General features: G+C 42.1%; 1 protein-coding gene across 2 annotated transcripts in view; it reads right to left on the bottom strand.

Annotated features, from left to right (window-relative positions):
- PTPRR (protein tyrosine phosphatase receptor type R) overlaps positions 1–23,728 on the bottom strand; it is a 101,594-nt gene that overhangs the window by 66,169 nt on the left and 11,697 nt on the right. For both annotated transcript variants that reach the window (XM_033162438.1, XM_033162439.1), the window contains exon 2: positions 16,080–16,372. In XM_033162438.1, the coding sequence (XP_033018329.1) occupies positions 16,080–16,372 (293 nt within the window). The remainder of the gene's footprint in view (positions 1–16,079; positions 16,373–23,728) is intronic.

The following is a 23,728-nucleotide window of genomic DNA, read 5'->3' as shown; positions in this document are numbered from 1 at the left end:
AAAAATAGGGGATCGGTCATTTTGGTTTCTTAGTCACAACAGCCCTCTGTGCAACTTAAAAGCTCTTTAGTACCAGGCAGAGACTAATCTCAATTAAGTCTGCACAACTCCTCATTAAACCCATTTTAAACTGCAGAAAGTCTGGCTTAGCACTGTTCTCTCTCTCACACACATAGTAGCAGTTGGGAGGGCTTACCTGACCTCCTGTCTACCAGTCGCAGCTGGTAGGCTGGAAAGGTCTCAAACTTTTTGCTGGGTTTTCCCACCCAATGCCTGCAGCTCTTTCCTTCCTGGTGCCCTGTCTCCCTGACAGCCCTGGATTGCCCTGGGCCGTCCAACCCCACATGTGACCATCTGCACCCGATTTGTCCAATGCCTGAGTCATCCCGAGTATGCCTGATTTGGCTCAGTACTTGGGCCTCAGCCAAATCTGGTGCAAAAGCCCTAATACAAAGTTGCATTAAAGGAGCCTATTTCACAGAACGTACCACTTCATATAAATAAAGCTTTTCTGAAGCCAGGTACTATATCCCCAAATATATAATAAACTGGAATCACATATAGAGAAATATCAGAGTTTGTGTTTCTGGTTTTCAAATGTTCAGGACAGACCTATTTCTGTCTTTTGCAGAATGTTTCCCGTAAGGCTAAAATTCAAGAATAGTTGTGTCATCTGTGTGATTTGCTGACTGAGCCCAGTAATAAAGTGCCTATTATGGAGGTAAATTTAGTCATTCCTATAATTATGGGCTGCAGCCTGACTTTTACCACTGGGCTTTTCTCTCTTGCTCCTTTTATTTTCTGCTTCTATTTATTCTAGCAATAGAGCAGCACATCCTTTTGGCCAAGTGAGTAAAGGATGAGTTATACCAAAAGGAGCCATATACAAACAGTCCATAATTTAGGGCTGCCATATTTCAAAAAGTGAAAATCCAGCTTGCTTTTATTTTTTTAAGAGGGCCGAATACCAGCTATATCTGGGAAATTCCAGACATTTTGCAACCGTACCATAATTCTGATTGCTTCATTGACAAGGTTTGGTATAGCATGGTTATCGCAGACAAATATTAATTCCTTAGCCTTTACAAGCCAAAGTTTTCATTGTATCCCTAAGTTCCAAACTTGAGCATGGCAAATCAGATTTAAGTCTATCTCTTTATTAAGGACAAGAAAACTACTTTTTAAAAGGCTGATAGATATTCTAGAGGCTTCCAGTGTGAACATAAAGCCTTTATGGTTTCTACACTAATCTTAATCCATTTTTGTTTACCAGACCTATATGCACATTGCTAATGTTTAAAGATGGTCCAATTATGCAAAGCAAATTATTTATCAAAGACTATTTGACCTGACTTGCAATGAAACCCCTGCTATACTATTTGAAACTCTGGCTAGCTGTATAATTTCAGTGAGTGGGATGCTCAAGTATTTCTTTCCCCTCTTATTGCATCTCTATTTTCTTCATTAACACACAGGAAAACTGCACGTTAAACCCCACATTTAAATTGCACCTTCTCCCCAATGTATCTGAGTACTGGATTAGAAACTCTGGTTTTACAGATGTTTAAGATTTATATGGCCCCGACCCTGTGCTAGGCACAAACACCGAAAAGGAATAAAACCACTCCAGGTGTTGTTTTCAAATGGCAACTGGAAAAACGAAGTAAATGAACAAATGTTCACTGGAATCTAATAAGGTCAATCTATATAGGAGACGGGGAAATAAATGTTATGTTACTATCTCAGTTCGTCTGATAATAATATCCAAATGCAGAGATGCAAATCACATTAATCAAATCACATAAACCATATTTACCAAAATCTATCAATAGATAAATTTCTAACTATTGATTCCCTCTTAATGTTAATGACACCTTAAATCCCCAGGCTCTTTAATAATCAGTACTTACATAGTCACTCTTCATTTTTTAAATGTACTTGTAGCTGGTGTTTGCCAGTATGTTCAAAGCAGGACATTAATTTGAGAGTCTTTCTTAAACTTTCAAGTTGCCTCCGTACATGTACAAAGCACGCAAGGCATCAATTGCTACGAGATTACGCCACTACGGATATTCCTAGAAGCCTCAAATAGGATGACAGGATTAAAATATATAGTTAGCTCCCTGTAAATGTAAACGAATCAGCTTCATTTACATCCTATAAACTAAGGGTGACTCATTTTTCCGAGGGTGGATCCTTATAGCCAAGATGACACCCTTCACACGCAAAGGGGGTGGAGATCAAGAAGCTGAGTTTGCCAAACAGTAGTTTACAAATTAAAACAAAGCCTAAGGATAATAAAAATATAAAATAAAAATCCAAATAGCCAAGAAGGATTGGACATGCTCAATTGCTATGGATTGCTGGCAGTCGAAGTAGGGAATGGAAAACTGGAGAGGCGATAGTGGAAGGGAGTGTCCTGGAAAAGGTGCATGGCACTGAATAGGAGCCCTTTACATTGCAACGTTTTGCTGCTGTTCCCACTTCTTGTTGTTCTAGTAACACATCTGTAGTAAAGTATCTGAAAGCTATTTTATTGCCATCAAAGAACTGCCTATAAAAGTGCCTCGTTGTTAAAATTGCGGATTTCAGTCACTCTAAATATGCATTCTTAAAGCTATGAAAATCACTGCCTTCAGTGGCACATGGATTGCATTTTAAGTCTTTTAAAAAAAGAAGAAAACTGCAGCTTCCATTGTTTTTAAAATAAAAGCATTTAAAAGAAAACAACGTTTTTTTGTTATTGTATGAATCAGGAGGCATGGGTAATCTTCTATCACACTCTTCTTTTTGCTCAAGGAAACGAGTATGCCATTTCCTTTACTCTGAAGTTAAGATTTCCTTTTATCTCCTCATGTTGTCGTATTCTCTTTGGTCCAGCTGTCTCTTTGCAGGAAAATGTGAACTGCCGATGATTTCGTGGAAAGCAGAACGGCACAGATCTCCTGCTTATGAACAGAACGTGGTTGTCAGGAGCTGAATTAAAAAGATCCTACACTATTCACCCTCATACATTTCAGGGAAGGTTGTTTGCACAAAAGTTAATGACATCTGGGGTCCCAGAATATATATAGATTTTTCATTCTGCAAAATACTTAAGATCCCACACTTGTTCCAAAGGAACAAACAGTCTTCTTACATGTCTTTTCATGGTGAGTGCTTTCACAGGGCATGGTATCATCATGTACTGTGCACTTGAACATGAACACCTATATCTTCCATTCATTTTACCTCAGCTGGATCATCCCTATATTATATTCACAGTACAATCTTGTAATCTCACTCAGCCTGAGCACATCTTGACATCTTTGCAGGACAGATGGTCAAAGTCACACATAGGGCCTCTGGCTGCTGATGAGAGTTGGGTGAACTCTTGCTCTTTGTGCTTTGTAAATCTACCCTGACTGGTACCCTACAAGATCAAATCCAAAAACCCTGCTCTATTATTGATCTGAATAATAATAATAATAATAATAATAATAATAATAATAATAATATGCCAGCTGAGACCCTACTTGCCCACAGACTGTCTTGCCAGAGTGGTGCATGCTCTAGTTATCTCCCGCTTAGACTACTGCAATTCGCCCTACATGGGGCTACCTTTGAAGGAGGTGACTCAAAAACTGCAACTAATCCAGAATGTGGCAGCTAGACTAGTGACTGGGAGTGGCTGCTGAGACCATATAACACCAGTCTTGAAAGACCTACATTGTCTCCCAGTACGTTTCCGAGCCCAATTCAAAGTGTTGGTGCTGAACTTTAAAGCGTCTCCACCCCCATTGTTCAGTCCGGACACTGGGGGCCTTCTGGCGGTTCCCTCACTGTGAGAAGTGAGGTTACAGGGAACCAGGCAGAGGGCCTTCTCGGTAGTGGCGGCCGCCCTGTGGAACGTCCTCCCATCAGATGTCAAGGCAACAAACAACTATCTTGCTTTTAAAAGACATCTGAAGGCAAGTTTTTAATGTTTGATTGTGTTTTTAATATTCTGTTGGGAGCTGCCCAGAGTGGGTGGGGTATAAATAATACAATTATTATTATTATTATTATTATTATTATTATTATTATTATTATTATTATTATTATCATTAAAACACATTACAGAACATTAACGATTAAGACATAATAAAAGCATACTGATAGCCTAATAATAAAATAGTCATCATAATAACAGTCTTCTCCCCCACACTTCCACAGGCCATAATTCAATAGCCATAGGCCTGGGTAAAGAGGAATGTTTTTGCCTAGTGCCTAAAGACACATAATGACGGTGCCAGGCGAGCTTTAAATGTCTGGTGTGGATCTGCCCAAAGAAGCATTAGCAGAGATCAGGGACACATTTCAGCCAGGCAAAGGAGGTTGGCCAAAGCAAGGATGGTGAGGTGGCATAAGAGTCAACTCCTAGGGGCCAAGTTCCCCTCAGCCCCCATAATAAAATATTTGAGGATGCTGCCCCCCTCCAAGTCGATTGGCATTGCCATTCAAATGGGATGTGCACGCCATGTCTTGTGGTCGATTATATGGCACGGGGCTTACCTGGGGGCCCCTAATATTTTGTTCAAGCTGGCAACCCTGTGAGTTGGTGCAGTTCAGGAGGGGTGTGGCCTGGGAAGGGCCAGCTGGGATCACATTTGTCCCTGGGCCTGACGTTCCCTATCCCTAACACAGGGAATAAACAGCAGCAGCAGCACCTTATTTGAATATTTGTTCTAAAAGCAATTTTCAATACGGAGCTCAAGACTTCCAATGCTGAATGCTTTCACACTTGGCAGCACAAAGCATTTATGTCAACCAGTTAGGGGTTGTTGTTGTTTTTTGCTTCTCATATTCTTCACATGCCTTTAACTGGGTATTATAATCACCTGTGTGTCCCTGCAGTTCTTGTATAAGCCAAGAACCACAATAAAGAGGCAATTTCTTGCTAGTTTGCCTTTGGGTGGATGGTAATGTATTTGATTTAAAATGCCTTCAGAGGTAGGCTTTTAAGAGATTGCTTTGAACTAAAGGAACAAACTGCCTGGGAAACTGAGCAAAGCCCCCTTGTCAACTGTTGCCTGTCATCCCACGTAGACACACTGCAACAATCTCCCATGGAAATCTTCTGTGAAAAGGACGAAAATGGGGAGTAAATTGACACGATCAGTGGGGCTGTGTTGGGGGAATGTGGAGGAGTGTGGCTCTGGGACATTTTTCAGAGCAGCAAACGTAGTGCTCTGCTTTCCTTTGGACCACATCAGAGAGGCTGTGGGGTGGTGGTGTCTTGTTGTCTGGGCAGTACAGGACCCCCATACACACTGCCTAGGCTTGCACACTATGGAAAGTTGTTTCAGTGCTGCTAGTGCAGCGGTTTGACTTCACCCCTGGAGGCACACTCCATTGCCACTGGGAGCCAGTGTGGTGTAGTGGTTAAGAGTGGTAGACTTGTAATCTGGTGAACCGGGTTCACGTCTCCGCTCCTCCCCATGATAGTTGCTAGGTGACCTTGGGCTAGTCACACTTCTTTGAAGTCTCTCAGCCCCACTCACCTCACAGAGTATTTGTTGTGGGGGAGAAAGGGAAAGGAGAATTTTAGCCACTTTGAGATTCTTCCAAACTCTTCTCTTCTTCTCTTCTCGAGACAGCTGGATGCCAACAACACTGCTTGGAAGGATGAAGAAGTCAATTTGTACATATAGCATTATTTACGCATTTGATTCTATGCCAGATTGCTGGACAAAAGTTGGGTCTATGTGACTCATTTACACTGACTGAATAAAGAAAGTGATTAAAGTGAAGGACACTAGACAAAGTCTAGTCCTGGTCTGTAAGTATGTTGAATATAATTAGATTTTAGACTGCAATAATTAATTAATAGGTTAATGGAAGTTGTCTGGCATGCTGCTAACGAATCTGCTTGCTCTCCTGTGTCGCTATCTTGGCTTTCCCTTAAGATTCTAAAAAATCCATGAGCCTTTGCACTGGACGTACATTAGCTATAATTTCCTATAAGTGTTTAAAATAAAACTGAACAGGCAATCAATAAGGGTGGTTTGTAAAAAGACAAGACATATTGGTCACATTAGGATGGCACAAATGAGTCCATTACATGCAGGTTTTGCCCTGTATGGAAGAAGTTAGGAATTGCCAGCAAAGCAGGGCTTATGTTCATTAGCCTGAGCGACTGTTCTGTTATTAGTCAAAGTCGTAATATATGCAGCACAATGTAAATTGTGCCAGCAGCCATTTGCCCAAATAATTCATAATTACAAAAAATACTAACAGATCACAGAAAGACCAAAGCAAACAAACAAAAACCACTTGTACCATTCTTCGGCAAAAAGACAGGGTAGCCAATACAATTAATTTCAAAACTGAAATCTCTGTATAAAGTTGTTTTCATCTGGCATTTTACTGGTTCATACCGTATTGCTCAACTGTGTTATTTGGACCAACTGCAAAACATTTTTCACTCCCCAAAACAGTATATCAATGCCCAAAATAATAAATAATTATAAGAGAAGGATAATAGGGTAGGGGAGAGAAGGAAAACAACTACCCAAACTGTTAATCTGAATTTAAATTTAACACAACATAAATGCATTTATGGACTAGATGACTCTCGGGGTCCCTTCCAACTCAACAGTTCGATGATTTCCATACCATCACCTCTCAAGTATAATGTCACCCAAGACTGTGGAGAATATAGCATTCTCACAATATTCTCCAAGAACTGAAAAAGGACATAAAACTCTATTTCAAACCCACATTGGAACGAAGATTGCATGAGTGTAACACATATATTTATCATATATCTACTTGACCACACCCAATACTAATGCCTAATTATAATGTTTTATTGCATATGTATTCTAAGCTCTAGTTCTTCCCCATAAGGCTTCCACCATGCAGTGAACAGGACATGCATTAACTCAACCTTCAATTTCTGAAAACCTTTCACCCATCTTTTTCTGGAACACAGCCAAACAAGAATTAAGCTCCATTACCAATTGTCAGTCAGGAGTGACCTTGAAGCAAAGGACAACAGAAGGATGATACAACATTTGTTATGGAAACCATAATATAGTACTAATAATGATAACAGAGATCCCAGCTTGGCCCCATTTGCAAAACTTGCTAACAGTCCACTAGTTTTTTTTTTTTTTAAAGGCAAGGTTTCCTCATGCATTTACAGCCTACCAAGCTATAGGCCATTAATCATCCACAAAGTCACATCATCAGGAAGATGGTCCCCATTTTGGTCCAGATGGAACAGACGGATCAATGTGGGATCAGGGGCAGGGGGCACATGATTTTGAGGGTGCATGAACCACGCGCCTCGACAAAGGGATTCCCATCCCACCCTGGCCTGCTGCTGCTGATATCTGGGTCCCAGAGTCCAACCCGGCCTTGCTGTAGTGCCACCGTGCCCCTTGCTGAATGGACGCCTGACCAGCATCGGGGTGATGCACTCACCTAGGGCTGTATCAGTTGGCTGGGCTCCCCCCTGCGTGGGCTGGCGGGCAGGTGGCGCAGTGCAGCCCAGTAAGCCCTCTGTGCCCACCTCACAACAGCAGCGGTGAGGGCTGGGCTGTCACAGTGGGTTTTGTTTACATGGTATGCAACACTAGTCCTTCTCAGAAAAGACCCCTTGAAGTTAATGGACATGATTAACATGTTCATTCATTTCATTGGGTCGGAACTGAGTAGGATTTAGTTGAATGCAGTCCTACGGCTGTAATCCTATGCCCACTTACCTGGGAGCAATGCCCATGTAATTCAGTGAGGCTTGCTTCCTAGTATATGTGCACAGGACTGCACTGCACTGGACTGGACTGCATTGCACACATGATAAATTAAGAATATATTGTACTCTTATTTTTCCTTTTCATTTTATATGGAACATGACAAAAAATATATTTTAAAAATGCCTTTGGGATGTTCTAGTGTACATTAGACCCCAAACACAATTTTTTTTTTTTGCCATCTCTACAAAGACTGACAGCAAGCACAATGCCAGCATAATAGTTCATCCCACAATTATCCCTGCTGAAGTGCAGCGAAGGAAGCAAAAAGGAAATGAGGCCAGCAAACTTCTTTGTGCAAACAAAATACAGAACGACAGAGCTGGAGAGAAGCTGGAGGCTCCTTGGATGCCATTTGGAACACGTGCCGTGACAATTAGAATTATTCACAAAATAAAGGGGACGAGGCATCTTTCCCTAAGAAGGAAATCTGGGATCCGAGGGCTACATAGCTTGAAGGAATCATGTTGCCATAAAATGGTCCAAACCATAAAAAGAAAATAAAGGTGTTGGGTTGGGGGGTTTTTTTGTGTGTGTGGGGGGGGGGGGGGGAACAATCACAGGGAGGTGAAGTTAAATGATAAGAGACATGCATGTAATGACCTACTTCCACACTGCATGCTGCCAGAGGATATCCCTTGGTTTCAGTGTGCAGGCCCAGCCCTACCATTAGACAGAGTGAAGCAGCTGCCTTAGGCCCAGCCCTACCATTAGACAGAGTGAAGCAGCAGCCCTTTTACTGTTTCCCCTAAACTGACAGTGCTAGCCTGTTCTGTCGCCCCCCTGAACTACCCCGCAACCCTCGGGTACAGTGTTGTTCTGTCACAAATACCAAAGAAGGATTCAACTGCTAGTCCAGTTGGACTGCGTGCAGGATTGGAGGGTGGGTGCTATCATCTACTTCACCTCAGGCAGCAAAACATCTTGGGCCAGCCCTGCTAAGTGGTGTTTCTTAGCCCTGCAGGGCTAGATTAAGACATACTGAGGCTCTAAGCTTTGCCAAGTTTAGGAGGCCGCATCATGTTAGAAAAATACACACGTTCCTCGGTGACACAAAGTACAACGAAAACAGAAACACTAAACTTTTAAATTTTCATATATGAGGATTCAGCGAAAACTAATCACCTAACAAAAACACAAACAACTTGCCACCAGCCTATTTGCATATGAAATACCTTTAAATGAAAACACCTTATGAATGGCATATACAAAAACTACATTATAGTTATTTATGCACAGGTTTATTAACATTATATGACAAGGAATTGTGTAGCTATTAAGTACATATTTGCCATCTCACCATACCCCACAAGTGCCCCGGACAAAAGGGACACCCTGTTTTCTTGTGCGAACACAGAAGCCATTTCTCATGCAATTTTGCATCAAGATCTTGCCCTGAAAAAGCGCTTTTGGGGAGGCCACAGTCTTGGGCACCATGCAAGCATGACCCTGGAAAAAACTGCATATTTTGGGCTTCGTGATCTTGTGCGGGTCATGTGACTCGAACAGGAGCACAGGTGGGAACACCCAACATACTGGTTTAGGGACTCAAGATGCTGGAGGGTATGCCTCAAAACAACATCTGTTTTATAGTCTGTTTACCCTGTTTCCTTTATTATTATGTAAAACTTGAAATCTAGTTTTTGAAAATTGAATTTAGAGGCCCCTCATAATCTGAGGCTCTCAGTTGTAGTTTGCTTAGTTTATGCATAAAGCAATGAGTTACCACACAGTTCACTGGCAACAGGTGTTTTTGGCATCTTGATGAAATTGCCATTGTGTGGGAGTTGCAAAAATCTTCCATATCGAGGAGCATCTATTCCACAATAATCACCTGCCTGCAAGAGTCCTAGGGCAAAGGCCAGGCCAGAAGATCACATTTCAAAGTGCAAATAATAACACCTTTTATTTTCACGTTCTAATTTATTTTTCAAATTGCACCAGACAGTTCCCATTCAAACAGGGCAAGTTGTCAGGTTTGATTGGATCCTTCGGTTTTCAGTTCAGCCAGTTCTGTGAACATCAAATCTTCTGGGAAACTAGGAAAGCCACATTTGATGTTATATTTTATTTCAAGTGCTTCTTAAAAAAAAAAAAAAAAAAAAACTTAAGGCAGTCGACTGTGAACATTTGAAAAAAAAAGGCACAGTTAAAGCACAAACTTAAAGAGGAACAGTCAGTCTGAATCTGTGAGGCCTACTTATGGTATAATCAAATTCTGCTTAGGGCACTTAGAAATTGCATTGCAATTTCCTGTTGCTCCTTATTAAAAAAAAAGGCTAAAGACATCAGATAAGAACAACATTGTCTTGCAGTAGGAAGCCCCTCAAGGTTATATGAAATTATGCCTGGGAGGGGAAAAAATCCCTCTACCTCCTATTCATACAAATAAAATGTTCAGGTTTACACCAAGATGTATCCTTAGATTATCCATTAGCATAGTTCCTTTATTGAGAGCAATTTTCTGTTTCTTCTTGCTTAGCTACATCCAGTTCTCAGCATCTGCAGTCTGTTTCAAGGAAATAGTAATAGGGTAGAAATACAGCATTTGGTGTGTGTGTGTGTGTGTGTGTGTGTGTGTGTTTTTAAAGATTAATGCAAAATTTTCACTGATAATAAGGAGGATTGATAGCACATTCACCCACCCACCATCCCTGCTTCCACTTTGCAAATACATAAAACTGGATTGCGCTCAGAACCTTCTTGTTCTGCTGCAAGCGCTGGCAGCATTTTAATGGAAAAATAAGCTCGCTTTCCAGACTTTCCTACTCCATCATAATGTACTCAAAGGATGCAATTGGATTGCAGGAAATATTATGACCTGCAATGGCTCTCATGAGTTCAAGAACCAGGAGCACTGCTAAAGTCAGGATCTAAAGGTCAGGTTTCCTTGGCAAAACCCACTCAAAGAAATGGGATCTGTAAAATAACAATAGCTGATCTGATAGGAGGGGAGGGGAGGTATCTTAGGCAGCCATATTCTTTATAATAACTAGTCCCCATGCTTTAAACTCTCTTTCCTCCCACCCCCTTTCCCTCACATGCCATGTCTTCTTAGATTGTAAACCTGAAAGCAGGGATTCCTGGATTTTTGTAAGCCACCCTAGCAAGATTGAGTAAATGGTTGAAATAAATATCATTTTATTTAAAACATTATTCCACCCTTTACCCAATGAGCCCAAGGCATCCTACACTGATCTTCCCCCATTATTTTTTATCCTCATAATAACCTTATGAGCAGTACTATTTTTCTAGAAAAAGAGGTGCCGGAACTCACCATGAACACCTCCCTTGTTCTCTTATAATGGTGTCTGAGAGGTGCCAGAACTGAGCTCCATCGACTTCCAGCTGAAAAAAAGCCCTACCTATGAGGTAAATATACAAAACCGTGTGAATAACTGGAGGAATGGCATAAATATGAAAACTAAACTGACAATGTCGTAATGTAAAGGACGTTTATAAATATTCCATCAAAGGCAAACCTATGCTCTGAATCATCAAAGTGCTAATATAAAGTGCTACTACAACGTGCAAAAATACAAAGTGCCATAAATGTTCAATATAATGATGAAGATGGTATAGAAAATGTCTATCAGACACGAAAGTCCAATCTCACAATGTTGGGGAAGGTGCTTCAGAATCCCTCCAACATGTGGGTGTGTTCTCCCGACGGGTGGCTAGCTTCCAACTTCCCGTTTCACCGACGGTTTCCTCAAGGTCTGGACTTCTTTGGTAACAACAATACAAACCATCAACTTCACTACAGATATAAATTCAATATCCAATAAAATTCAATTATACAATGAAAAGTTCATGTACTCACCATCACATCAGAACAAAGAAAACATAACAGCTATTCCCAGTGCCTCAGACTCACATCTTTCCAATACAGCTAATGAGGACTCTAAGTATCTCCAAGTTAAATACTTGCAGGCAGGTTAACATTTAAAGGAACAGATTACTATTTGTGCTTGATGTAGATATTTAAAGATATAGCACCATTTAAAGATCTAACTTCATTGACAACATCAGTACATGAAATACAGACTTTAACCATTTCTTAAGAAGGTTATAAGGAAACCTATAAAATTTCTGTAAGAATTCTTATATGGTCCAAGCCTCGATCTTGTTGTCAGGGACTATATGAATATATTATAAATTTATATAATTGTCAGAAAACTAATATGCAAAAGTTTCCCCAGCTTATAAATAAGGACTGAAATCAATATTGAGATTTAAACCTGTGGGGGCTAAGGACCCAAACCTGTATATCCAATAGGATTCCTTCTGATGTAATTTCTTCTTTAAAGCTTCAATGTTTGCCTCCGGGATAGAATGCTTGTAAATCACAAACCATTGAAAGTCCGTGGGTTTATGGTTCGCCTCGACAAAATGTGAAGTGAGGGGTGCTTCCATGATCTTATTATGAATACGATTTTTATGCTCCAGTATTCGCATTTTAACTGGTCTTATGGTGCTTCCTATGTACCATAGGCCACAGATACATTGTATAGCATATACGACTCCTCTAGAGTCGCAGGTTGTGAATGATTCTAGTTGGATAGTATTGTTGGTCCCTGGTATATTGAATTTTTTCACTTCCTTGGTTAATTTACAAGCAGCGCATTTCCCACATTTAAAATGTCCCTGTAAAACAGATTGGTTATGACTTTCTAGGTCTGGTAATGCTGCATGTACTAACATGTTTTTAAGGTTTTTTGTTCTGCGGAAACCTATGCGTGGTGTTAAAGAACAACCTGGTATTTCTTTTATAAGGTGCCAGTGCTTCTTGATTATTTTGCTGATAGAATATGCGAGTGGAGTGTGATCGATGGCACATGTTATGGAAGGAGTTTCTTGTCTGGGACGTTTTTCAAATAAACTATATCTAGGTCTTTGAAGGGCTCTGGTTTGTGCTGTTCTAATCACTTCATGTGGGTACCCCCTTGAGAAGAGTTCTTGTGCCATGACCTGACTGTCAATCTTATAATCCTTTGGAGAAGTGGAGTTGCGTTTAATCCGTAAGAATTGGCCATAAGGTAAGTTATGTTTTAAATTGGTAGGGTGAAAAGATTTATAATGAAGATATGATGTTTTGTCTGTGGGCTTTTTAAAGGTTCGAACTGCTAGTTTGTTAGCAGTATCGCGATATACTATAGTGTCTAGGAACGTTACTTCTAGGCTATGGTGATGGCATGTGTATTTTATGTTGGGATGGATGTTATTGCACCAATAAGAACACACCCACATGTTGGAGGGATTCTGAAGCACCTTCCCCAACATTGTGAGATTGGACTTTCGTGTCTGATAGACATTTTCTATACCATCTTCATCATTATATTGAACATTTATGGCACTTTGTATTTTTGCACGTTGTAGTAGCACTTTATATTAGCACTTTGATGATTCAGAGCATAGGTTTGCCTTTGATGGAATATTTATAAACGTCCTTTACATTACGACATTGTCAGTTTAGTTTTCATATTTATGCCATTCCTCCAGTTATTCACACGGTTTTGTATATTTATTTCTAGTACAGATACCGTGACTGTCTGTTGTTGTTTCTACCTATGAGGTAGGCTGGCATGAGATACAGCAGCTGCCCAAGGCAGGGGGGTGCAGGAAGTGTGGCGCGTCCCGGGTCTCACCACCCTGATGCGGTGTGTGTGACAAAATGGCGGGCAGCACTCATCACTGCGGGGCCTGCAGTGTGCATGAGCCACGGTTCTCGGCATCCGCAGGCTCTGCGCTGTGCGCCTGTTGCCTCCCTCCCCCCAGCTGAAGGGCAGCTGAGGCCCCCCTGCGTAGCCCCATCCCTATGGGTGCCATGCGTCCTGTATGAGCGCCATGCACCCTGTCCCTATGGGTGCCCCTCACCCCATCTCACCCCAAGGGGCATGGTCTCGTCCCTATGGGTGCTGTGTGCCCTGTGGTGCCCATAGGGACGGGGCACCCCACAACACCCATACGTATGCCACTGGATGCCGAGCGTCCCATTCTGTCCCTATGGGCACCGCCCCCTGTCCCTGGGCACGCCGCCCCAGGTGCCTGAGAGGCTTCCTCCGCTGCTGGCCCAAGTCACCAGCTGCAGATCGGAACCATTATTTGAGTAGTTGTGTTAATATTGTAAACCTGCCTCAGTGGCACTTTGGGTGATCAAACGGTGGTGCAACTGGGGGTTAATAAATGAATAAATATAATGGATTCAGATAGAACACAGGAGAAGCCCTACTATCAAAGCCTTCACTAAGATTTCCAAAAAGCCAAACTGGGTGGGGAAGCTATGACCACCACAACCCCTGGGTGTTGTTGGACTCCAACTCCCAGCAGTCCCAGCCCGTGCGGCCAATGGTCAGGCCTGATGGAAGTTGTAGTCCCCAAAAAAACTCTGAAGACTGCTAGTTCCCCAACCCAGACATAACCTCATTTCTTTGAAGGTGACTCATGCACAGGGGAGCTTCCTTGTGTATTAGTGTTCCTGAAAAGGTCAGCAAGGCGACAAAAAAATGCTCCTGAAAGTTCAAAGCAAAAAAAGGGGGGGGGGCAAAAGAAGCAAGCAAACAAAGAGGGAAAGTGCACGGCAATAAAATGCAAATCATTCAAAAAATGCTTTGAGAGGGGAATTACTCTCTGTGGGGAAGAACATTCAGATTCTTAAACCCAAATCTCTCCTAACCGCTCACTGGCTCACAGCTTTCCTGGAACACGGGAGAACCCCAACTGTCAAGGCTTCCCCAAAGACAGTCCTGAGGGAAATTTATTTGCGAATGATTATTCAGTTTGGCAGTAGACTCTCCTCTCCATAATTGTGCACTGAAATACTTCTCTGCCCACCCCAACGAGGCAATACTATAAGTAGAAAGTCCTCAGATATCCTCACAGAAGGGCTTGTACTCTAAATAGAGGCTAACAGGGTACTTAATTCACACTGTTGTGCTCCAGCCATTGCTGCCCATATGGCTCTCAGTCAGGTCGGCACTCATACGTAGGAGAGCAGCCTCTGCTCTGCACAAATGCATTAAGTAGAGGAAGTCAGGAATCTCACTAGGCAGCTAATGGAGATTTAATAGGGCAGTTATGTAAGAATGACCAACTGCAAATGTGCTTAATTCAGGCTTCAGGTATTTATGTGAAAAAAATAAAAACCCAAACCCCCACGCAGTAGAAGAATTCAGGCCACATCGAAGGAGCTTTCACATTCTGTTCTTCACATGTGGGAATGCCATATAATTCATGCAAATTGCAGCACATTTTCCTTTTAAAAAGCAGCAGCTGCTGTGTTTATGGTAGCTGTGTTAAGCGTGCGCCTGCTTCCCACCTGCATGGCTCAGATTTATCCACATGCGGGAAAAGAAAGGAAGTTTGGCAATTCTTTCGGTCTTTGCCAATCTGGTGCTTTGGATGCAACTCCCATCAATCTCAGTCAGCATGGATGGCCGAGGCTGATGGGAGTTGTAGTCCAAAACATCTGGAAGGCACCAGGTTGGCAAAGATTGTACCAGAGGATTTTCCACCTCATTTTCATTGACACTGGTGCTATATCTCTAACAACGACACAGAAGAGAGGCAGATGTCCTTATCACTGCATCTCCTCAGCGACATTTCCTATAGCCTCCATATATTGTTAGGCTCCAACTCCCATAAGTCCACTCAGTGTGCCCAGTGGTCAGGGATGACCACTGTTGCTCCTCTTTCCTGCAGAGATGAAAAGGGAAATACAACTCTTGGAAATGCAATAGTTTGTCCTGCATATGCTGTCTCTAGTACACCCAGGGCAACCAATGGCAAAAAAGCTTGGTCTTGAGTTGGTGGTCCTCAACATTCTTTTGTTTTACACTAGGAAAGTTTGTAAATTCAAATTCATTCATCATTTTGCTCTTTGTTTCCTAGCAAGCCTTCAGGGCTTCTTACACTTTATCACCTTCTGTGTACCACAGGTTACAGCTAGGTTTATCAGCAACAAAGCAGATGTTCCCAAGGTATCCCTGCAGCATTGGAACAGTTTTGGTTTTGTTGAGGATCATTCAATCACACTCAACCCCTAACTTCTAAAACATACATAGCCTCTGCCTTTTGTGCCATCAGCATCCTAAAAACCAACAACAGGCTACACCAGGGTTAGATAACACATTGCCCCCGAGGTGTGGTGAGCTACAATTCTCATTATCCCCACTGACTGTCTATGCCAGCTTGGACTGATGGGAGTTGGACTTCAATGACACCTGGATGGACACAGGTTCCTCACCTCTGGAGTAGATGGTTCTCAGCTTTGATGCCAGAACTTAGAGCGGGAAAACTTACCACAGTTATCACATTAGCTGCTGGAATAGGCAGATTTTCCACTTCCTGGTCCTCATCACCCGTCATAGCTAATAGGTTGAGGGAGGGTTCGTACGCTGGCTTAACTATGAGAGCAGGGTGCAGCTTGCTTATTTTTCCATGGGAAGATAAGTGGGAGTTGTGCCCATAATCCTTCCGATCACTTGTATCCAAACTTTTCTCGACACTTTGCACATGGTGGTAAATGAATATTGGCTTCCTGCTCATTCTCTGATGAATTGCCAAGAAGTGATCATTGTCTCCTGAAAAGCATCCTGTTAAAAAAAGAAGAAGAGGAAGATAAGTCATTAATTCCCCTTACTATTTCTTGATTTAGCATGATTTAAAACAAAAACAGAAACAAGATTCTTTCAAAAAGGAAAAAAAAGAGAGAGTCGTTTTTTGGTTATGCCCATTTCCTTACCATCTTGAAGTAATGAACCGTATTGGGGAAATGTAGAGAAACACATTTGAATGTGCTATGCTGTGTGCCTGAAATGTTTTGTGGGGTTGTATTTGTTGACATTGTCATTTAAACGCTCACACTATACAGCTCATAAGAAACCTTACTCTTCACTCTTTGCAAATTTGTTACATTTTCCACCGTAAAGTATGCACTATGTGCACACTGCCTAAATCTTGGACTGGATTTGCTAAGATCTTCCCCATCTATATGACAAGATGTATTTTTTAAAAAATAAAAAATCCACTTTACATACATGATGCTCTCTTCAAAATATGTTCCCAACAGCTGCAGTTAAGGAAGAGGCTTCCTCCTATCTCTGATGTAATTAACGTAATTTGTACCTTGTCTGTCGATTAAGGGGGAAACAATTATTGTTGATCAAAAACAGCCCCACACTCTTGTCTCCAGATATCAGATTTCACGGATAGAACAAAACCAGATGGGGACTGGGAATTTAAAAAACAAGGAAGGACTCCCACCTGACAGTGTTAGGCTCAGAGAAGGATGGATATATGGCACATCTTGTTGGAAGTGGAGGGGAAGTCAAAGGCATCGAGCTCTTGGGTTTGAGCTTTGTGAGCAGCAGAAGATTTTCCAGGTCTGCCTTATTATAATGAATTTATGCATAAATGTAATGTGGAAGTCATGTAGCCCTTGGCAAGGGGCTATACTGGTGCCCCCACCCCATCCTTTGTGCCCTTGGCAAGGAGATGTTGGCTGCCCAGAGCAACGAAGGAGCATCCCAGGGAGTGTGCAGACAGATGGGCTCCTAGGCACTCTGAGCTAAAGTGGGGAGGTGCAATTTTTGTGCCCCCCTGGGCCTGTACCCTTGGCGGGGGCAAACCCAACCAACCCCTAGGTATGTAGACACAAGAATGGAGGGGATTTAACACATCCAATATCATGTATGTGTTTTGCCAAATTTTATGTGCAACATCTAGTGGGCTTTTAATCTAGGAAGTGTCACTGGGGAATACTGTTAAGAAAAATATCTCTCTTCCACTTTCTTTAGCATTTCACTCAAGGTAGACTTTTATTGGTTTAGAGGCATGGGAAGTGCAAAAAACTTATTGCATTTTTAATATCAAGGATGCTTCAAACAAACCCCTCGGACACATTTATTTGGGAGCATAATGCTCCCAAAGGAATGGGCAGTGAAATCTGGGTGAAACTAATCCAGATTGCCTGTGGTACGGGGAAATCCAAGAATGTTATTAAACACAGTTTCCAAATCGGGTTGGCAATTGATTTGTGGAAGTGGATGCACCAATGGCAAATTTCATTATATTCCAGATGACACTGGAAGTTGCGAACTACCTCCTATCAGTATGAAAAATCAAGGAAAGAAGGATCTAAGACCTGAGTGCAACTGTACTCCATTTGTGATTCCAAGCAACAGGTATGCAAGATGCATGATGCCTCTAACAGCAGAGACAGAACCCAGCCATCATGAATAGTGGCCACCGACGGTCAGAGCTGATGGAAGTTGTAATCCAAGAACATCTGGGTGGCACAGGTTCTACTTTTTAGCTCTTCACCCAGGTTCCCCAAACTTGGATCTCCTGCTGTTTTTGGACTACAACTCCCATCATCCCTAGCTAGCAGGACCAGTGGCCAGGGATGGTGGGAATTGTAGTCCAAAAACAGCTGGAGACCCAAGTTTTGGAAACCCTGCTCTCCTCTGTGAAACAGCCCTTGTCAACACATAAGAAGAACCTGCTGAATTATGCCAATGGTCCATCTATTCCAGCATCCTGTTTTCACAGTGGCCGCCCTGATGTCTACAGGAAGCCCAAAACCAGGACCTGAGGACAACAGCCCTTTGGGGATTTGCAGCAACTGACCTTCACAAACCTACCGCTTCTGACAGTGGAGACAGAACACAGCCACAGCAGGGGAGACAGAAGGATTGCAAAGGACTATGACTAGATGCACACAGAAGGAGGTTGGTGTAGCCAGTGTGGTGCCCTCCCATCATCCAGTGACTATGTTTGCTGGGGCTGATAGGGGATGGAGTTAATCAACCTCCAAATGGTATCATATTGGTGGCATAACAGGGTGGGTTGGGTTGTTGTTTTGGCAATATTTTACTTTGCATATCAGCATAGACCTGTCCTTGAAAAAGACATCTCTAAATAGCGATGGGATCTCTAATAACCAAAATGGTATTTATGATATCAGGTGAACAGTCAGAGAACTAACAGGCTGTCACAGCTCGGGGGATATAATCTTACGGTCTTTACCATCAGACACCAATGACATCAAATAACCCTGTGAGTTTGCTACATCGAAAAGTAACGTGAGACAGAGCAATATGAACTTGCACAAAGATCCTGCAATCTGTTTTCAGAATGTGACTAATTAAAATCAGGATCTTACACCTACGATTTCAGTTTATAACCCCAAAATTGTATCTTCTTGAAAGGAGTGTATGGCCATATCAGTTGCATACTCATTTAAATGTACAGAATCCAAGAACTGCCAAGGAATCCTTGGATACTGAATCTGGCCCAGGTGCCGAGAATGCAGTGTTAGAGATCCCAACCATTCCTTGCACATCTACAATTCCCAGAATTCCCTGGGGGAGGGAATGTCTCTGACACCAGCCCTTAGTACAGAGATGCTCTGTGTGTGTTGAAGAAGGAATTCTAGAGCGGGGGAAATGGTTGGCATGTCTGTAATGCTTGGCCAGTGGCTTCTGTGCATAGTATTTAACCAGTTATATTGGGAGCAGAAGACCTTGGGTTGATGTAATTGTATCAGCACAAGATTTCCCAAGTATACCGTGACAATCCTGATTATCCCGGAAATATTCAATTGTTTCATATCTCCCTGCTTTCAATAAAAGACAAAAGTCCATACTGTACTGTCAACTTCAGATATGGGACTGATAGGTAACAAGCAATGCATCTTACCAGTTATTTTGTCTTTTATTCTAGATAATGAGAGGGTAAGGATTTGATTACTCAACATAATTCAGAAACAAACTATACCAGGAGAGCAACTTTTGCAGTCTTTGAAGTTTTCTTTTTAATCGCTGATCAAAATATGTTTCATAAGCAACTTTTTGAGCCAGCATCCACTCTTTGAAAATATGAGCAACCCCATTGATGTAAGTGGCCTTTAAGGGCTTGAATCAAAGTCAAATGAAGTCAGTGGGAAGTCTCCCTTTGATATTAGTGGTCTTTGGATCCGGTTGTATCGGTGAGATCAGAATTTGGCCTCAGAACGGCAACCCACAAAAAAATCTCCCGCTTCATGAAAGGACTTGACTAATCGCTGAATGTTGCCTACACTTTAAAAAGCACAAAACATGCTCATAATCGTCTGGCTTGCACTGAGGACGCAGAGTGAATGGAAGCTGTTAAGGCTTGCTTAATGTGATTCCTGTTTGTCATTATTAAGTGCGTGTGAAAAAAAACCAAAGCAACGGAGCAGACTTTTGACTCTCGGTGTATCAGTCTATGCTGGTGCGTGACAGAAACAAGGCGTCGTGCACCAACACCACGAGGGATGGTCCCTCAGGGCAACACAAAACTTCCTGTGGAAAACTAGCATGGAAAAGAGGACGCCTCAGCTATTCTGTACATGTGGAGTTTAAGAGGTTTTGTATAGGGCAGAACCAGCTCCAGGAGTTGGTGGATCCATGACCAAAGCAAGTTCACTGTGTGTCCCTTTAACCTAGAAGAGGCACTGCAGTCTTTCATTCTCTCTCCAGTCCTTTTTGATGGGCACTGAAGCTACGTAGTTTGTGACCCTTTTGGCATTGGGAGCCCTAGCAATAGTCTCATCTTGCTACCCTCTTGGGCTGGCTATCTAGGGTGGGCTCGCTCTTCTATTTTATAGGAGTATGCAGGGGGGAAGGTGCTTCCAAACAAACATAATAGAGGAAAATTTTCGGGAGTTCCTTTCTTTTAGAATTCTTAGCTTCTCAGATTTGTACACCACCCTAGCCTGGGTTCAAACTAGATATGAAGCTAAATGCATCACTTGTTGGGACTATGAAACACATGGAAAAGAGTCTAACCAGGGCTTTATTTCCAGCCAGAACTCACCAGAACCTAGTTTTGGCACCTCTCATGTGGGCACCATTGCCATTATAAGAAAACAAGGGAGGCGTTCATGGTAAGTTCCAGCACCTATTTTTCTAGAAAAATAGCACTGGGTGCAACACCCTCCACTGCAGACTCTATTAGCTCTAGGAAGATGCTCTGTTTAGGCAAACTTTGATATTTCCCTATTTTAAGAACACATAATATGGGAAGAGGTCAGAATTATTAGACAATTTCAGACAAGTTTTTACGGTAAAAAACACTTTTGTCTTTTCTTAATTTTCAGTAGCTGGGTGGAGGAGGAATCATGTGAATTCAGTAACACAAAAGGACTACTGAACATTATCATTCTCCATGTGTATGAGATCATATGGAAACACTCACATGCACAGACTTCAAGAATATTAAGTCTCCTGATGCATAGTCTGTCACTTCGCTTTGGTAAGTGATGGAAAAGGCAAAATAAAACAAAGTTAAATAGCCAGAAAGTAGTTCAATAATGTAAGAGAGGGGGTAAGGATGGATGGATAGATGGAAGACCTTGTGCAGTAGCAGCATCTGAACTTTGGAAAGTGATGGACAAGGTTGAGTATAGCAGAGATAGTAGTGAGCAAAAATTCAGTAACCTGAGAGAGGGGGAAAGGATGGATGGATGGATGGATGGATGGATGGATGGATGGATGGAGGCCCAGTGCAATTGTAGCATCTGAACTTTAGAACTGTGATGTAAAAATTAAGGAAGCTGAAGTTCCATGGAAGAAGGAAAAAACCCCAAGAACTACGCAATGTTTTTTGGATGCTCAAGGAGCTTCCAAAACTCAGATCTTGCAAACAGCTGCAACACTCTGATCTATGGGACAGTTACGCAAGTGAGTGCTTTTCTAGGTGACATTTAATCTGTGCTTTTGTAGAAAGAGAGCCAGACAACAGGTTTACAACCATGTGAGCAAGCCAGGAAAAACAAAAAGAGAATCCTGTAACAAAAATCAAATCAAATCAAAATCAAGCCAAGAGTGATTGACATTTATATGTATTTCAGTAGCCATTAGACATTAGATTCAGGCTTGCAGTCTAGGCACCAAACGGGCAGGTGTTCACATCAAAGAAATCCAAGTTGACACCTGTCAAGATAATTATACATAAGCATAACAATGCACCAACACTACCTGTATAGCAGTGTTAACCTCTGGAAACATACACAGCCAGTTTCAGCTGCCTAATGTTCCAGGTCCTTGAGCAGCTACAAAAGGCCATCAGTTAATATATATAATTTGTTTCCCCCAGAAATAATTCTTCCAGAAATTGAATTCTGGATTCTTCTTCCAGACTCCCAACATTCTCTCCCTTTGTTGCAAAAGTGGTCAGTTCTATTTTTAGAACAGCAATCATTTTGAGTCAGTGCCATGAAAAAGTAGAAAAGTAGAGCCAACCAACATTTTTGAACCCCTTTGTTAAACTTCCCTGATGTCTTGGAAGGACTGATGTTGTCACCTCTCAGCTCAAGCCTGCTGCAAAGGGGAACAAATATTTAGTGTTGGCGCTAAGGGGCATTCAGCTTAATTTTCCCCTGTCCCCCCTCCTGACGAAACCATATTGAATTATCTTGGCAATTCTGCTCATGGCCTTTTGTCATTTTAGAGCAGGGCTTCCCAGCTGTTTTGGACTACAACTTCCATCATCCCTAGCTAGCAGGACCAGCTAACTTCCATCATCCCTAGCTAGCAGGACCAGCTGGAGACTCAAGTTTGGGAAACCCTGTTTTAGAGCAAGCAATGAAAATGGATACTTTGAAAAAAACAATCTACACCACGACTCTGACATGGTGGGAATGTGGATTGATGAAATTGTGTGTTTTGCTTGTACAGAAGGATTATCACAGGGGTGGGGAACGTTTTTCAGTCTGAACACCGTGTCACTGCCACATCACTTCTGGGCAACCTTTTGAATGCTGCTTGCTGGTGGTGTGATGGTGGGAGGTAGAAGTGGGTGAAGCAACAAATACAGCGTTTAGCTTTGTACACTAGGCTAGTTTTTACGCACATTCAAACACTCCAAACCTTCAATCCAGACACACAAGAGGCATTATCAGAGTTAGAATCATAGAACTGTAGAATTGGAAGGACCCCCGAGAATCTTGTAGTCCAACCCCCTGTAATGCAGGAATATTTTTGCCCAGCATGAGGCTTGAACCCACGACCCTCAGATTAAGAGTCCCATGCTCCATCAACTGAGCCAGGGCATCAAGGAAGCATTTTAGCCAGGCAAAAGCATTTGGATCAGTGATAGATGTGGCCTAGGGAGAGAGGCCAGAGAGAGAGGCCTAAATAGTCACATTCAGCTCCCAAGATATAGGTTTCCCACCCCTGGGGTAACATGACTGCTTCATCGCTCACTCCTCAGTGAGTATCCTGGTTTTTCATTCAGCTAACTTTCAGTAGCTTCACAACATTAAATACAGGCTGACTTGGGAATTACAGTCAGGGTGAAGAATCGCACAATCCTTTCATCACACACCTCACTCCACATTCCCACTGGGACAATTTGGTCATATGAATTCTGACCTCGCAGGGATGGATTATTCCTCTTAGAGAGAGGCAACGACACATGGTATCTGCCATTATGTTGGCATAAATAAAATTCAGTGAATTATAATTCGCCAGCTTAATGGCAGGTTATTTCACTTTTATCCTCTGATAATTACGGTATCTTGGGTCTATGGGGTGTTCAGGAATGGAAAACTACTTCACACCGGAGTTTCCCAACCTTGAAGACTTTCTTCTTCAGAGCCTACCATACAGATAGGCTCTGAAAAATAGAAAAAAGAAAAGAACCAGAACAAACCCCCTAATATGTTTTGTCTTTCTCTAAAATGAAAAAGAGAAAGAATTTCCTGTTTCCACTGAATAAAAAGATAAAATCCTTTTCATACAATCACCTGATCTCAGTGTAGTGATGGAAAAAGTCTGAGAGTATTGGCTCCTTTTGTGATTGGGTAGTCATTCTAATTGAAAATGGGTTTCTTTTGTTTACTGTTGAAAACTGAAAAAGATTTCCAGTAGTACCTTAGAGACCAACTAAGTTTGTTCTTGGTATGAGCTTTCGTGTGCATGCAC

The sequence above is a fragment of the Lacerta agilis genome, chromosome 10 (assembly GCF_009819535.1).
Source record: "Lacerta agilis isolate rLacAgi1 chromosome 10, rLacAgi1.pri, whole genome shotgun sequence".
In the NCBI taxonomy this organism is placed as follows: Eukaryota; Metazoa; Chordata; class Lepidosauria; order Squamata; family Lacertidae; genus Lacerta; species Lacerta agilis.
This window is presented reverse-complemented; position numbering and strand designations above follow the sequence as displayed.